General features: G+C 41.3%; 1 protein-coding gene across 3 annotated transcripts in view; it reads left to right on the top strand.

The window, feature by feature from the left end:
- Positions 1-17196, top strand: part of WWC3 (WWC family member 3) — a 136042-nt gene that overhangs the window by 66596 nt on the left and 52250 nt on the right. For all 3 annotated transcript variants that reach the window (XM_053308470.1, XM_053308471.1, XM_053308469.1), the window contains exons 7-10: positions 979-1128; positions 6881-6954; positions 12517-12759; positions 15094-15183. In XM_053308470.1, coding sequence (XP_053164445.1) covers positions 979-1128; positions 6881-6954; positions 12517-12759; positions 15094-15183 — 557 coding nt within the window. The remainder of the gene's footprint in view (positions 1-978; positions 1129-6880; positions 6955-12516; positions 12760-15093; positions 15184-17196) is intronic.

The following is a 17196-nucleotide window of genomic DNA, read 5'->3' as shown; positions in this document are numbered from 1 at the left end:
CTTAATATAACTCACTGAAATTTGGCTGCTACCTAAGTATTTTACAGTATTTTTTTAAAAAGGGAAATTCAGAATGAATATAGTTATAAATATTCTGAATATTGGAAGTTATCTATATTGGATAACTTGGAATTAAAAATGTGTTTTAATATTTAGTGTTTGGTATATAGTGTTCTAGTAGGATCAGAAACTGACAAAATGCCTGTTCTTTTCATGTTGTAAATTAATGGTTGGATTAGGAGAATGGTTCTCTGGCTAGAACCAATGACCTGTGTTGATAACTCAGTCAGTGAGGTTGTTTTCTTCTTAGGAGATCTTGTGGGGAATGTGTTAGTTTTTTCAACGAATCTACATCTGAAGAATCTGTCGAACACTACTGTCTGCCATTCATTCCTCTGTGCCCTACTGGATGGCAAATGCTCAATCTATGGTCTGAGTCATGTGCAGTAGCATGACCTTATAGCTATATGCAACGTGATATATTTTCCATAGCTTTAATTTTGTCAATTAATATAATTATATATATATGCAGTTTGGGGTTTTTTCTTAATTTTTATTTTTTGTAGTGGAGAGAGACCTTAAATTACAAATGCATTTCGTAATGTTTCCTACTTGCTATGTGCATTACATTTAGTTTTATTTTTGTATAAATAATCTTTCTTAAAAAGCTGTGGGCAGGATCCAGACTAAGTCAGTCATGATTAAATCCATTAAAATTAATGGGACTTGGTCATGGTTAACTTGTCTAATTCATTTCAGTGGTCATGACTAAGTCATGACTTAATCTGGATCCTGCCCTTGGTATGCATATTAATTTTTTTATCCAATGTAGAATAATATGCTTATCTTATCATAATCTAGTTCTTAAAATCTGTGGGCTGTCAGTAACTATAATTCTACTTTTTTTAAAAAATCAGCTAATTGTATACAAAATCTATCATTTTTCTTAATGTTCTTATTTTTTTTGTCTTAAAAAAGAGCCTGGCCAAGCTGACAGATGGATTTAGGAATAGCTGTTGTATTACAGAATCTCTGCAGGATCTTCAGCATAATTCAAGGTCTCTCAGTGACTCCGGTTTACCTCAACAACACTGTGACGCTTGTTCTCAAACTGACATCATTGGCGAGGTATGGGTTCTAGTACTATACGTTAGCTATGAAAAAAGAGGCAGTTATTTATATTAAATAGCTTAAATCTACTTTTTAAGTCCAAAAGAAATTTTAATAAATACAAATGCTTAAAAGGAAAGTATTGAGCTTTTATCTTTCATTTAAGCAAGAAAATGGTGTTAATTTTCAGAATACAGGCAATACAATAAGATGTGCTTCACATAGGTGCTGTCTAAATTATTGTTAAATGTCTGTTTTATAGGGTTAGTAAACTTGTTTAGTAAATACCTAAGTTTAAAAATAAATTAATTTTTTACCTCGTCTCTTACCTGTTTGAGAATAAGCTGGAGACATAATGTAGGTGGCTTTGCTTTGAAGCCTATAAACCTTAAACAAAACAAATAAACAACAGAGAAGCAAAGGTGTCAACAAAACAACTTAGGAAAATAAAACAAAAGGCAAAGTTATTCCTTATTTTTAAAATATAGTGGAATTCATGTATATTTTTTCCTGTGTTGATTAAATATCATGGACCACTTACAAGAGATACTTCCAAGAACCCCCTTTTATTCACAGTCTTATATGCTGTGATTATACCTATCCTTCCCTGAGGTTTATGACAGAGTAAGTGCACTGCCACCAGCCCTCTATAAACTGTTTTCTCCTTGCAAGGTAGGGGAGTCCTGACAGATAACTTAGGAGTCTATGACCACAGTCACATCAACTTGCCAATTATTCCAACCTCCTCTTTTCCTGATCAGTAGCTTTACATAAGCATCTAAGTACAGGAGAACCTCGTTACCCACGAGGGTTCCATTTCTTGCCTACTGTCACAAGTAACGAAACATTACAGCTATGGGGAAAGGGCAGTTAAGTTCCAGGGTCGAGGGAAAATGGCAAAAAACTTACTGTGGCGTGATCTGCTGGGTCTGCATATGTCCAGGAATCCCCCATGTGTCTAGGAATGCCCCCAAAAGGATGAAATGCCTCCCAAACTGTTAAAAAAGTCTGCTTTTTGGTCAGAGATGGCTCCTTTAGACAAAATGGCAGGCAGATGTGACTTCTACGGTCACTTCCTGCCCTCTAGGAACCACGAATACATGGGTTTTAACCCTTTTGTATCCACGGATGCTGGAAATGGGTGCCTTTTAGACACACCACAGAACTGCGAATAGCGTTGCCACGAATAATGAGGTTCTCCTGTATGTGGCTGTTGAACTTAGCATTTCTAAATTCTAAATAAAAAAACTTAGATCAAATAAGAAAACTTGCATTGAAATTATAAACATTCCATAGTTTACTCCAATACTCCCACAGAGATTACAAAAACAAAAAGCAGGTTGCTTACTTGTGTTCTTTGAGTAGTCATCTGTGGAGTCTCACAGTCCTCTCTCATCCCCTCTGGAGTATAATTAATATGTATACAGTAATGGCTTGCTGTAGTGTGTCTTATTGAACTGGGGGAGAATAGACAAGGCAATCAGCCCCTGGTGGCGCAGTGGTAAAACTGCCGCCCTGTAACCAGAAGGTTACAAGTTTGATCCTGACCAAGGGCTCAAGGTTGACTCAGCCTTCCATCCTTCCGAGGTCGGTAAAATGAGTACCCAGAATGTTGGGGGCAATATGCTAAATCATTGTAAACCGCTTAGAGAGCTCCGGCTATAAAGCGGTATATAAATGTAAGTGCTATTGCTATTGCTATTGCTAATAGTATATATGCATAGTCACTGAAGGCAAGGTTCCCACCAAAACACTGTGAGGCAAAGTTCTGATAAAGTAATGCAGAGGCACAGAACCTATAGGGATAACTGCACAAATTACCACTAGAAGAGTATCAGTTATAGGTAAGCAACCTACTCTTCAAATATAAAAATAAATTCTAAAAAGTGGCAGAAGCGGTTTTGACACACATTACTTCAGCCACATTAGTATGTAGCATTTTATCCTAATCATTGCTGTGGAAGTGTTCCATGGCTGCTGTTCATGTAAGGAACTTGCAGCCATGAAATAGAGATGTGCATGGAACTAGTTCCATGCACACCTGGGAGGGCAAGGGGTTTCTTTAAAGGGCAGGGAAGGTGCTGTCTACCTGCCACTTTCCCCCACCGGCGCTCTCGTAAAAAGCAGGTACATGGGACTGCAGCGTCCCTCCCTGTGCCACGGTCAGCATCACCTCAGAAGTGGCCAATGAGTGTGCGGGGTGGGGGCTGGCAGGTAGGTAGCACCTCTCCTGCCCTTTAAAGAAACCCCCTTGCCCTCCGAACCGGCTCAAATGCTGGTCCACGTTTTGGTGCTCCTAAAATGGAGCGCCAAACGGTTCTGTGCTTATTCCTACCATGGAATGCCTCTGCATCAGTTTTTAAGCTACGACCATATGTGTGTTCACCTGCACATGCAACTATGTATACTAATGATAGCACCTTCCCTGAGTGGGTGATTTATGTTCCAGCTCATGAGAAAAGTCTCTTTGTTTCAAAAGGTCACTTGAGGGCCTAACTTTTGTTAAGGTCTTGGGTATTTTGCATAGTTAAAAGTAAAGTGTGCTGTCCAGTGTCAAGCCCTGTGGTTGTCTTTGGTAGAATACAGGAGGGGTTTACCATTGTTTCCTCCCGTGTAGTCTGTTATGATGCCTTTCAGCATCTTCCTGTATTGCTCAGCCTGATATAGCTGTTTCTTATAGTCTGGGAAATATACCAGCAGAGATGCAAACCTCTGGTTTGCTAATCAAGTCATTTTCCTGCTGCACCATTAGGTGGCTTGTATAGTTAGGGTTATCAAATTCCCCTGGAGCAGGAAAGGAATAACTGTCTGTAAAGTCAAAGATCTTAACTTCATGACAATTATCAGGTGGGTGGAATGTATACTGTGTGTGAAGAGAAAATGGGGGTGTAAGTCAAGCTGACTGTTGGATGTGCTGAATGTTTCTTCAATAGCCTTTCTCATGGAAATCTCAGGGCCAGTTTTAAATTATAGGCAGCTCAGATACCAAAATATATTTAAAAGGGGGTGTTTAGCATCAGATTGGATCTAGATCAGTCATGATTTTGGCAAGCCACTATTCAGGTTTCTTTCAACAAGTTTATATTATTTTTTACAATTTCATTGGAGAGAATGAAATAAAGGCTTTGTTTGTCAGGTTTCAGATTTACTACTGAGTTTATTCCTTGTGGATTTTACTTATTGGCACATGAAATAATCTCACTGACGTGTAATCTCAGAAAATGGGGGTTTTGCTGTTAGCTATTTCCTGTTATCCAAGAAACTAAACCAGATTATTAATAATATCCTTGGTGGTCATATATTAGGATCACGGTCTGGATTACACTTCCATTAGGAGGAGGATTGAGTTCAGTTCCAGATCAGTTTTTTTAAAAGCTTTCTAGTTCCTTGATTCTGTTATTTCATGTACAGATAAGTAAAGAATACTTGCTTAACCCCAAATCTCTACTTTTCACTGAGATAGATAAAAAGGTGAAATCCATTTCCCTGATTGATATGTATTTTAGCCATTGAGTATTTCATTCATGGTCTTTTACAGCACAAAGTGTACTGAAATTCACAACACACTTACCTGTTTGTTCCCAAGTGTATTTTCTATCATTTTTCTTTGTTGCAGGAGTGGACATCTCTCTCCAATAGGGTATGAATAAGGACTTAATTATGAAACATGTAGATTAATTTAAGAAACAATTATGCTATATCAGAAGAAAACACCTCTTATTTATTTTCTAAACCAATAGAATTTTGGGTCTGGGGACCAGATATTGAGATGCATGTCAATGAGCTAATCACATAAAGATTGTATGATTAATATTTAAAGAACAACTCTGTCTTTTGAAAGGCATAAAAGCCTCATACAAAAGGTTTTAAAATGTCATTTCTTGGTTTTGTTGCCCAGGCATTAGTATACTTGAAATTAATCGCTGATATCCAAACTAATGTTGTGCACACCAAATAATGTTTTGCATTTGCAATATGTGAGGGGTAATTTTTGCCAGTCTCCACCTTCTGCAGCCACTTAGGTTTGGAATTCGGAAGCTTGCAGAGGAAGTGCATATTTGCGGAGGGTGGGGGGCGGCTATTGGTGAACATTGTTCTTTTCCTGTTGTGCTTGCAAAACAGTATTCAGCATGCACATTAGTATGGGTGTTGGTCAATGAATGGCAAATTAGGAAAAAGTGTAAATGGGTTTGGATTATGCTTGAAAGTTTTACACTTCAAAAATAAAATGTTATGCTGCAGCAAACTACTGTATGGGAACTCTATGCAGTGATATTTTTTCCACTTTCAGCATGAATTCAAGAGATCTGTAATTAGGTATAATTATTAATTACATGCTGGCACGGGCGCAGAGCATCTGCGCCTCTAGTTCTCCTTTGTTTTCAGCCCTTCCTCTCTCCTCTTCCCTCCTCCAATGTATTTTCTCGCTGGCTGGCTGGCTGGCTGCCTGCTGCTTTTTCTGCACCCCCCCCCCGGCTGCCTGCCTGCTGCTTTCTCTGCACCCCCCCGGCTGCCTGCCTGCTGCTTTCTCTGCACCCCCCCCTCCCGGCTGCCTGCCTGCTGCTTTCTCTCCACCCCTCCCGGCTGCCTGCTTGCTGCTTTCTCTCCACCCCTCCCGGCTGCCTGCCTGCTGCTTTCTCTCCATCCCTCCCGGCTGCCTGCCTGCTGCTTTCTCTGCATCACCCCCGCCGCGGCCGCCTGCCTGCCGTTTTCTCTGCACCCCCTACACCTGGCAGCCTACCTGCCATTTTCTCTGCACACCCACAGCCACCTGCCTACTGCTTTCTTTGCAACCCCCCCCCCCGGCTGCCTGCCTGCTGCTTTCTCTGCACCCCCACGGCTGCCTGCCTGCCGCTTTCTCTGCAACCCCTCCCCCCGGCTGCCTGCCTGCCGTTGTCTCTGCAACCCCCCGGCCACCTGCCTACCGCTTTCCCTGCACCACCCCCCGGCCGCCTGCCTGCCGCTTTGTCTTTCCATCTCCCAGCAACTCGCTTGGCTGGGCCGGGCACAGAACATCTGCACCTCCAGCCAGCCCACCCACCACCACTTTTCCCTCTCTACCTCTGCCCACCGGCACGCCCAGCTTTCTGGCCGGCTGCTACTTCCTCCATCCGCTTCTCTCTCCCCCACCCCGCTTTTTGGCAGGCCAGCAGGCTGGCCCGCTCTCCCCCCGCTTCCTCCACCCACCCGCTTCTTGCCCTTATCCCACAGTTTCGGGCTGGCCGGAAAGGCGGCGCATCACCTCCTCCCACCCGCCCTCCGACTCCTGGTAGCAGCCACCAGCAGGGCTGGGTTGGCCCACTGCTACCTTCTCCTCCTGGCACTGACCCACTACTGCCTCCTGCTCCCGCTGGCTGGCCGGACCACCGCCGCCTTCTGCTCCTAGCAGCTGCACCGCCCGTTGCTGCTGCCTCCTGTTCCCGCTGGCCGGCCCAGCCCACTGCCGCCACCGGCCAGCATTCCTATTTTTACTCCTTCCCTGTCACTAATCCTATCCAGCAGATGTTCGCAAGCTCTCATGAGAGCTGCCACGCATAGGGTTAGTGATGGGTACATCTAAGAGAAATAAATAGATAGAAGATAGATAGATGCTATTCATATCAGCTATCCAGGATATATTTTCAGTATCCAGCTGAATGTTTTCTGCTGCCTTCAAAATACAGTTTTGGACTAGGTCAAATGTTGAGGCTAAACCTAAATTGCATCTTTCCTTAGAGTGCGACGGTTTTTCTAATGTGTTAATTTTCTCATTTTTATTGTCTCTCAAAAGTTTGGATTTGATGATAAAACAAGACAAGCTGACAAAGTAAAGTTGAGTTGGCAGTATGAAGAGGCCAAAAAGCAGTAAGTAAACTTAAAGTGCAGTGCACTTGACCACTCACAGTTTGACTTCATTCTGGCATTAATAATATTGATTTTATATATGAGTTTCTACACATCTAATATTGATGTCCTGAGTTGTAAATATCTAGTAATCGCTGTAGGTATCAAACAGCTACATTTTAAGTAAAGATTCAGGATTGAGCAAGCTAAAGTCCAGATATGTAGACACAAGAAGTACCTCCTCAAAGGCCATGGTGATTTGACCACTTTTCATTTATATCATGATAGAATATAACATTATTTAAGAAGCATTGCTAATGATTTCCCAGTCTAGCAGCAATGGCAGCCCTCGAGAAACTTGATCTGTAAGGGATCTTTAACTTTTAGGTAAGGAAGAAAAGCTCATATATGCCATTGAGGGGAGTGGGTCACATGAGCTAGGAAAACTATAGAGTTGCAAGAGATCCTGGTTGTATTTTTGTTTGGCAGAGGGCTCAGAAAACTAGATATAGCACATGTTGGGAATTAGTTGGAAGGCCCCTTAACAGGCCAGGGTCCCAATATTGTTGACCTCTGATGCTGATCATGTGAGGTGGATAAGTTACTTTATAGCACATAGAAAAGGAGCAGAAGAGGACGCGAGGCTTAAATATTTATTATCATTATTAATTTCATATATACTAAATGCTTAGATAATTATGTTGCATCATGTGTGCCTAACAATATTTGCCATTGAGTATGGCCATTGTAAAACATATAACAGAATTTAATGATATGCAGGCTGATGGAGAAATAGACCAGTTTATATTTGACACCAGGAGCCTTAGATTTTGAAGTGCGTGGCACAACTTTTTGTTGTGCTTTGATTCAGTGGACCAAGACAGGATTCAGGGAGTGATCTGAGGTCACTTGTTGTTGATCTGATCGGTAACCTAGATGGTGGATCACTGTGATCCCAAAGTGGCCACAGGTTACAGGTATAATAATACTAAAGAAAAAAAAGTAGAGAAGATGATTTATCATAAATGTACAACAAAATAATCACTGGGTAGCATCCAGACCGCTACTTATGACAGTCCCATTGATATTAATGTGACTATACGTTACCTCATTGATTTCAGTGGTGGTTAGTCATGTCTAACTAGTCTGTATGTTGCCCACTGAAACTAATATGTTAAAAAAAATGCTGTTCTGAAGTGTTTGATTTACATTTAGTTCTTATTATTGTGACTTAAGAACTCTCTCTTCCTCAGAAGAGCTGTTACTTTGTACATTGAATATATAGTAGTAAAAAATGTTTAAACTTTTAACTGGAGTAGCTCAAAGAGCATTTGCCTGTACTGTACCAGTTATCTCTGTGGTCACATTCTTCATTTATCATGCATTCCTTCCTGTTAGCTTGCTGGCATTTCTGTAGAGCCTTTGTCTCCACAAAATATTTCTATGTTCAGCCGCATTTTGCTCATGAAACATCTACAGCAGTTGCACAGTGTGGGTGCAGGAATGTGCTGTGTTTGGTTGAAATCTACACACTACAAAATTGAAATGCTGCAGTACATTGCAGATTTTTTAAACAGGCTCCCTGTTCAGTCTGGCAAGTGGGGGAGGGTTAGGGGGAATGGGTAGAGTTGGCACCATTATAGTTGAGTTGATTGGTGCTCAGTCAACTTAACAACAAGAAGTTAATAAGTTGTAAACATGTCGGCTTCTGCTTTATAGTTATCTACTAGGCTAAGAATTCATTCAATATTTATTTGTTGTAGCTTAAGTAACTAAGAAATTTGGGGGAAAAAAGAATAATTTTACTAATATAATAATGAACTTGATCAAGAAATATTGCTCTAGCCGCATATCTGCTTATCTTGGTCACTCTGATATGCTAGGTTTCTGTTCCTTACTAATTTTTTTCTATGTAGTGTGTGGTACTTTTTCTCCTTCTGGCTTCTTATTTACTTACTAGTGTTTGTAAGCCTGTTGGATAACGGGCGCTAGTGGAGCTGTGCGCTCCGGACCCCCGCCGCCATTCCCCCTCCCGCCACCCACCGCCGCCCGCGGCTCCGGCCGGGCCCGCCACCCACCGCCGCCCGCGGCTCCCGCCGGGCGCACAGGTGCCCGGGCCCACCGCCGCATCGACCTTCCCCCGCCGCCTCGTCCGGCGGCCATGTTGGACGGCCAGAAGCGGCCGCCCCGAAGAAGCCGGGTATGCGGCGGCCAGGCCTCGGCCGTGGCTCCGCCGCGCCGCGTCCTCTGGCCGAGGCGTCGGCTTCGCCACCGCCTCAGCCAGTGTCCCCCGCCGCCGCTTACCCGGCTTCTTCGGGGCAGCCGCTTCTGGCTGCCCAACATGGCCGCCAGGTGCCAGCGTCCGCGGCTGCCTTGCTCTGTTCTGGGCATGCGCTTCGCGCATGCCCAGAACAGGCCAGGCACGAACACACGCTTGGTGTCCGTCCACGGACGGACACCAAGCGTTTTATTAGAGAGGATAGAATTCATTGCCAGCTGATATTAAGTTAATTGATTCTCTTCCGTTGTTCAATAAGGTCTCATCTAGAGGAGAACCTAGTTAATTGAGGACTCTGTATTCGTGTATCTGCAGTGGGGTAATTGACACCCAACCTCAGTATATGCAGGGGAGGAGTGGGGGAGGGTTAACCTTGTGTGTCAACGGATCGCGGTGGCCGGAAATGACCTCTAAGGACTGTACAGTGCTTTTTGGAGGAACACTCAACAGAAAATTATTATTTAATATTTATTATTACCACTATTATTAACACAAGACCACTGTATTTAATTTAGGTAGTCATACTGAGATCATATTTCACTATATATTGACTTGGATCTCATTGGGATGCAGATATGCTCTTAAAACAAGTCTCATGGGGAAAAAAACCCTTCTAATAATAGAAATATAAAAGCGGGTTTTCTGTTTTTCCCTACAGCATGGTACACCTGAATAGTGCAGGTGTACTGCAATCTCAAAAGGTTTCTTTGTGGGGCATATAAAGACTATATTTGTGGTGATTCATACATGTATGTCCTGATCTTAAGTTTTCTTGGTTTTTCTATTAAAATACACTAAAAAAATTCAGAAGACTCAGGAAGTCAGCAAGCGATTACATGGACAGACAATATTAAACGCCAAATGTGTTTCTAGAAATAAATCAGTTCAGCTACAATGAGTTTCAAATTTTCTTAGGGGGGACCGTCTGGTTAGGAAGGGACAGAATGAGTACAGAAAATACTGCTATAATAAAGTTTTGAGTATGCTTGGTAGTAGTGACTGCTGCAGGATGACAAACTGCCAGGATGTTACAACTCTGCCCTTCCCATTCCTGCTTACAGCCTATTGCCTTTAAAGGATTTAGTGTTATGTCAAGGAAAGAGAGTAGTAGTAAATTAGTATGACTGGATTAAATTGTGGCTTTAATTTCATTAATATAAATACCAAAGTTTCACACTTGGTTATAATTTAAAAAAAAAACTTGGACAGGACTATTAGTAATTCTTTAGCTATATGTAAATTGCTTTCTTTTAAAATCCACTTTATTTTTTATAGCTCTTCACTTTCACTTTTAAGTCTTTCTATGCCATTACTGATACCTGATATTTTAAATATATTTCTCCAAAAAAATATAATTGAATCAACCTACTGTGTTTTATCTTTGGAATACATTAATAAAACACTCTCCACCCCTTATTCATGACTGTAAGCAACAGCTGCAAACAAATGGAAATGCTGGCATTACTATGCATTTATATAGCCACAATATTTATTATAGAGTCACAAATGACAGCATTTTGGGGTTGATCCCTTGTGCCAGTACCTTGAATGAATAATTTGGTAGAAACTGATGTGAATGGGGAGCTGAGCACTAACCTCTCTTCTTTGTCACATGCTGCTCAACTTGTGCCCGAGCTGGCCAGTTACAACACAGGTTTAGGTTTGTTGTTGCTGTTTTGAAACCTAATGGTAATGATGACTTTTCTTTTTAAATATTGTAACAGCTGTGAAGGTACCATCAGAAAATTATTTTATGTCATGCATGTTTTAGAGCAGATTGAACCATTGTCTCCATTCAGGAGAACTGCTAGTCTGATTATGAAGTCACAACATGTGTAAATGATTGTAGGAGAGGCTCACTATTTCCCTCCTTCAGTGGCGTAGTTCTTGCTTTGTCCAAGACGGCTTTCACAGATCCCATTAGCTTTGGAATCAGTCTGTCAAATGCCACAGGTGGCTTCTATCAGATAATGAGAGCTCCTGTGCCAATGATGTGTACTTTTGGTTCCATTTGATTGAGGCAGAGATTCTTCAAAGCATAGACCTTTTTCTAATTTAATAGATGTTTTAGTAATTTGTTTTTAAAATTTTATCTGTTTAAAAATACATACTGTATTGTTGTTTAAAGACAGAAGAAGCCAGTAGATAAGGACAAGTCCTTTTATTTTTACATCTTGCTCAAGTTTATACTCCTGGTGAATAAACTGAATCTGAATCTTGACAAGACAAAAGTGATGACTGTTGGTTTTGATTCGGAGAGGGTGATTCTGTCTTATAGGCAACATCACATTCTGCTTGAAAGAGCAAATGTGTAGCCTTCTGGAGCAGATCTTGCTATGCTTCTGGAAAGTCAGTTAATGGCAATGGCTAGCAGTGCTTTTTGATCACTTGCACGGATGAACCAGCTGTGATCTCACTAATCTGGGTCTAGCTGCACTAATCCATATTATCAGAGTCAGTAACCTACTTGTTGAATATTGAAATGTGTTCTCTGTAATGCTGTATTTGAGTATAGCTCAAAGATGTTAGCTGATGCAATTGGATACCCATTTTCTATAGCTGGTCATTTGACAGGGACTAACTATAGAGAATATATTGCTCTCATGTTAGATCAATAGCATTATTTGCCTATTAGTTTTCAGGTCCAATTCAGAGTGCTGGCTGTTACTTTTAAAGCCTTATGTGACTGGGCCCAATATACTTAATGTGTTCACCCATATAAAGGTAATATATGTTCACCCTATCTCTGAAGATCTATCAGAGAGTTTATGCTGTGCTTAGTTTCGGTATGTTAAGTAAAGTCTTAATAGAACAGCAAATAGAATGCTAAGAAATAGAACAAACAAACAACTTCTCTATTGCTTCTCCCATTTTATAGAACAACCTTTTTGGAGATAAAGGCTAAGTTTCATTCTTGTATGTATGCTGGATGGCTAAAATTCCTTTTTTTTTTTTTTAAACTGAGGTGCTTTTAGTGTGATGTTCTTTACTAGTAAACCTCTTGCTTCCCTTTTTATGGCCGTCTTAAACATTTTAAATTGTGGTATTCATAGTTTTTCAAGTTTGCATATTGACTTTGGCAATCTTGAAAAGGTGGTTGATGTTTATAAATATGTGAAACAGCATTTTTCATAGTTTTCTGTAGGTTTTCTGCTTTTATTATGCTAAATTTGTGGTCTCAGTTTCTTCTGTCTTATTTCAAATATGCTGAACCTTCATGACTAAATGCTAGTGGTCTTGCAGTAATTGTTCATTTTTCCTTGGTTGTCGTCCTATAGTTTATTAATTTATTTGTCTCCATAAAGGGTATTCAGTATACAGCAACAATTGGCTCTACAAGATCATGAATCTTGGCCCGGAATGGTGGAGGCTGACAGAGATCATCTTCAGCTCATCAAAGAGAAAGAGGCACTCCTACAGGAACTACAGCTTATCAGTCAGCAGCAGCGGTCACCAGAAGACATTGCACGTTTGGAAGAAGAAAAAAGGCGTTTGGAGGATGAGATCCAACAGGCTCGGGCTACATCCCCTCATGGGGCTGCTGAAAGGTTTTGGAATTTTTAATTGATGATTTTGTGGTATGCATATTATGAGACCATAATATAGCAATAGTGAATTATATTACAGTTGCTTTAAATAAAACTCATACATTTTATTTTGCTCTTTTATGCTATTACATTTACTAGTATAGGTCCAAAGCTTATTTTAAACACTGGGAAGGTTCAGATATCACATGGAACAACAGTTAAAGCATGGTTCTGCATGATTTCCCTGAGCCTCGGAAACATGTGCTTCTTTGTCCTCATCTACACAAGTGTGTACTTCCAAGTTAGGTGAAAATAAACCAAGATCAGTCATAGCATCCAAACTGACCAATCTCAGTCTATTCTAACTTTCTTGAAATAAACCGTAATCTGTAACTCACTTCAAACCTTGGTTTCAGATTGCATCTTCTTTCAAGTAAGTTGGTTTGTTCTAAACCAGGGACTAAAACTCCTGTCATTCCTGACTATTGGCCACTGTTGATGGGAATTGTAGTCCAACAACAGCTGGAGGGTTAAAGTTGTGCATCTCTAGTTGTAACCTAACTTGGAAGTACACACAAACAGATAAGGGGGAAGCATGTACTCCTGAGGCTTGGAAATGTTGTGCAGAACCAGGCTTTAACTGTACTTTCATATGGATCTGAATCAGCCCATTGAAATACCATCATTATAGAGCTGGGTTGCACAACTTTGGCCCTCCAGTTGTTATTGCACTGCAGCTTCCATCACCCCCAGCCACAGTGGTCAATAAACAGGGATATGGGAGTTGTAGTCCAACAAGAGTTGGAGAATGAAGTTGCTCACCCCTGATCTAGAGAATCTTTTTGAGGTCCCAACCAAGCAATAAATCATATGGCAGTAATTTCAGTTAGCATTATTGGTTGCTTGTTGAGATTGATATAGCTGTTTTTAAAGCATAATGAATACTTAAATCCTACCAAAAGCAATGCATACCAGGATCTGGAATGAACTGAAAAAACACTGGACAGATCCACCAATCAATACTTTGACTAAACTCTGCAACAAATAGCGGAATTATCAGATGAAGAAACTTTCAAAACAATTGCACACTGGGATACGATCATTTTATGGACATTTTTTTATCATTCTCATATTGTATGGACATTTGGATTTTATCATTCATTTTTTGTATATACATTTCATACATGTATTATTCATTTTGCTACTATTTGGTATTAATAATAATTTACACATCATTGTATATATTATAATACTATTACTTCTATTACTCGGGTTTTTATTTGTTGTAGTCTTCAGTCATAGTACTGATTTGTGGATCTGTCTAGTGTAGGGTTTCTTAACCTTGGGCCCCCAGATGTTGATGGACTACAACTCCCATCATCCCCAGCCCTGTCCATTGTGGCTAGGGATGATGGGAGTGGTAGTCCAACAACACCTGGGTGCCCAAAGTTAAGAAACCCTGGTCTAGTGTTCTTTAAAATTCTAGACATAAGCCCATTAGAATTGCCTAGGTCAGTGTTTCTCAATGTTTTTGCAGTCATGGACCGGTACATTATTTATGTGCTGTTTCCTGGACCAGCAGTTAGTAAGGGGGTTGCTCCCCTTACTCCCACCCCCAGGCACCCCCAAAAAAACCATTTCGGGAAGCTCTCAGGAGTTCATTTCCAGGCAGCCCTCACTGCTGGATAATGTTCATTTCGAGGAAGTGAAATGAATGTTATCCAGCAGCAAGGGGTGCCTAGAAATGAGCTTCGGAAAGCTCCTGGTGGCTCCCGCCAGCCCAAAATTATTTCTTTGGGGGGTGATTTTTATTAGTGATGCCTCACGGACCAGTACCGGTCCACAGACCGGTGGTTGAGAAACACTGGCCTAAGCCATGCTCCTCAGAAGTCACAGGGAAGGCTTGATAGAGATAGCCATCATCTATTTGTTGTTCCCAGCATCTGGTACCTAGAGCTTTGCTTGTGAATAATAAGAATAAAGGAAGAAACTAAGAATGCTGTTTGCTGTCTGAATTACCACCCAGGAAAATGTGTTACAGACTGGAATACTAGAACCATCACAGCAGAAGACTACCAGTAATGAGCCAATATTAATATTGCCTGTGGGTTTTTTGCCTTCTCTATATATTTTACCCATTTTGATGGGAATATTACCCCCCCCAAAATCCAGTTATCCTTTCATTATGATGCATTTTGGAGTGTCTGAGATGTGTTTCATATACTTTATTATTGTTAGAACCTGTGCATGTATGGATGTTTAGAAACTAGTAAACTTTGAGAGGGCCCCTGATGTGGATTATGATGTTGAATGTCTGCCTTTGCAAACTAAAAAGATGAGTTTATTCTATTTTAGGATACTGTTACAGGAAAAGAAGAATTGTCTGCTTATGCAGTTGGAAGAAGCAACTCGTTTAACTTCCTATTTACACTCCCAGTTGAAAAGGTTAGTCCTTCAGAGAAATTGTGTACTAAGGATGTGCCGAAACGTGATTCAGCTGTACAAATCACGGGCACCTCCCTTTAAAACCAAATGCTTATACAGCCCCTTTAAAGTAGAGGAAAGCAGATCTGTACCTGCTCATCTTCCGCTCAACACCATTGCCACCGGTCCAGCGCTCGCCCCAGCTGTGCCCATGCGCCAGTGGGGCATCTCCCAGCTGTCCCTGTGTGGTGTCAGCATGCACATGGCTACTGCGCATGCAGAACCATGCACAGAGGCCATGCCGGCGCTGCACAGTGGCAGTTGGGGGACGCCCCACTGGCGCACAGGCATTGCTGGGGGGGAGAGAGAGGATGGCAGCAGTGGTGGCGAATTGAGCAGCAGGTATAGATTTGCTCTCCTCCGCTTTAAAGGGGGTGTGTAAGCCCTAGATTTTAAAATGCTGCCCACGATTCAGACAGCCAAATAGTGTTTTAGAACATCCATTTTGTGTACTAACAGCAAATTGTGGTGTAGTTCAGATGCAAGGTCAAACTATGATACAAAAATGAGTACATGAGGATAGAAAGCAAAAGAATCATGTTGGCTCAAGCTCATTTGCTTAGCACTAAATTATGATTTGACATCATGCTCAGATGAAACCATTGTGCTTGCTTAACCTTTTGTCCAACCATTTAAAAGCCAAAATGCACAGAGCCAGCTACTGTACATTTATAGAAGAAATGAATCATTAATTACGGGTAGGTCTGCTTTCCCCTTGTGTGATCTAGTGTCTTTTTGATGTTTTCATTCTTTTGATGTACTTTAAAAGGCAAAGGAAAAAATATAGAAAGATGAGGCTTTCTCTCTATCCTATACTGTTCTATTAACCTCCTAAGAACAATCCATGAACTGAAAATAATTTAGGGAAGAACTGTATGTAAAATAAAGCCACTAGAAGCCAAATATGAGAAAACAGCTGAAGATCTAGCTCATGATCCGTTGCCATCCATAAGAATGGGTTCTGCGTCTATGCAAGAAACTTGCGGGTGGAATGCTATAGCTCTCTTTGGCGCCTGTGTTCCACCTCACATGCCTGGATGACTGTTTTTTAAGGCAGGTGGGATGCCAGTCTCTCCAGTTCCTTTGTGTTCCATCACTTTAACTCGGAACACTTCCTTTGCAGAGTTCTCTTATAACCAAAAATGTTTGCTTTTTATCCTGAACTGACATGGACTGCTAACTGACTATTCTTCACGGACAATGGATAGGAAAGAAAAAAAGACTTGTAAAAGATGTTCGGAGTGTGGGGCAAAGTCGCTATATCAGGATCGCCTTGACTTCTGTCTGATTTGTTTGGGCAAGCAACATAACACACCATCTTGTAAAATTTGTATCTTCTTTTCAAACCAAACAAGAAAAAAACAGGTTCTCAGATTGTGCGTGGCTCTTTTTGATTATGTCTGAGGCCCTCGACGCCGAGAACGACTACCCCATGTCAAAATTGATACTGATGAGAACACTGAGGACTCTAGGTTTTTGGTTTTTGGTTTTAAAAACGGTCTAGACTCTCAGCTTCGACTTCAACCAGCTCCAAGTCGACATTGATCTTCAAACCTCCAAAGGTCTCTCCACCTCGGCACAAGGCTAAAAGAGATTACAAGTTCTCAGATGAGGCTGCTTCAGCACCGGCCCATAAGAAACATAGGAGCCACGAACTGATACCAGATAAGATGCCTTCTCCAACGGGGCTATAGAGTGTCGCTCTTCTTTCTAAGCGCTCTGATGGCTTGGTACTGTGCACATCATGGGCAGCATCGGGAGATAAAACTGCTCACAGCATGGCTGATAGGCTTTTAAACAAAATCTTACAGAATCAATGCAAACCATCCACAAGACTTAACTATGCTAGGAAATGGAAAGGATTTGTGCCACTTCAGGCTTCCATCAGGGACGTTCTTCTATATCTGAATTCCCTTAAGGTGGATGGCTTAGCTAATGTATCCATCAAAGTTCAACTGGCTGCAACTTCTGCTA

Source organism: Hemicordylus capensis, chromosome 3, assembly GCF_027244095.1.
Source record: "Hemicordylus capensis ecotype Gifberg chromosome 3, rHemCap1.1.pri, whole genome shotgun sequence".
Lineage (NCBI taxonomy): Eukaryota > Metazoa > Chordata > Lepidosauria > Squamata > Cordylidae > Hemicordylus > Hemicordylus capensis.
Note: the sequence above shows the minus strand (reverse complement) of the source record. Positions and strands in the feature narration are given on the sequence as shown.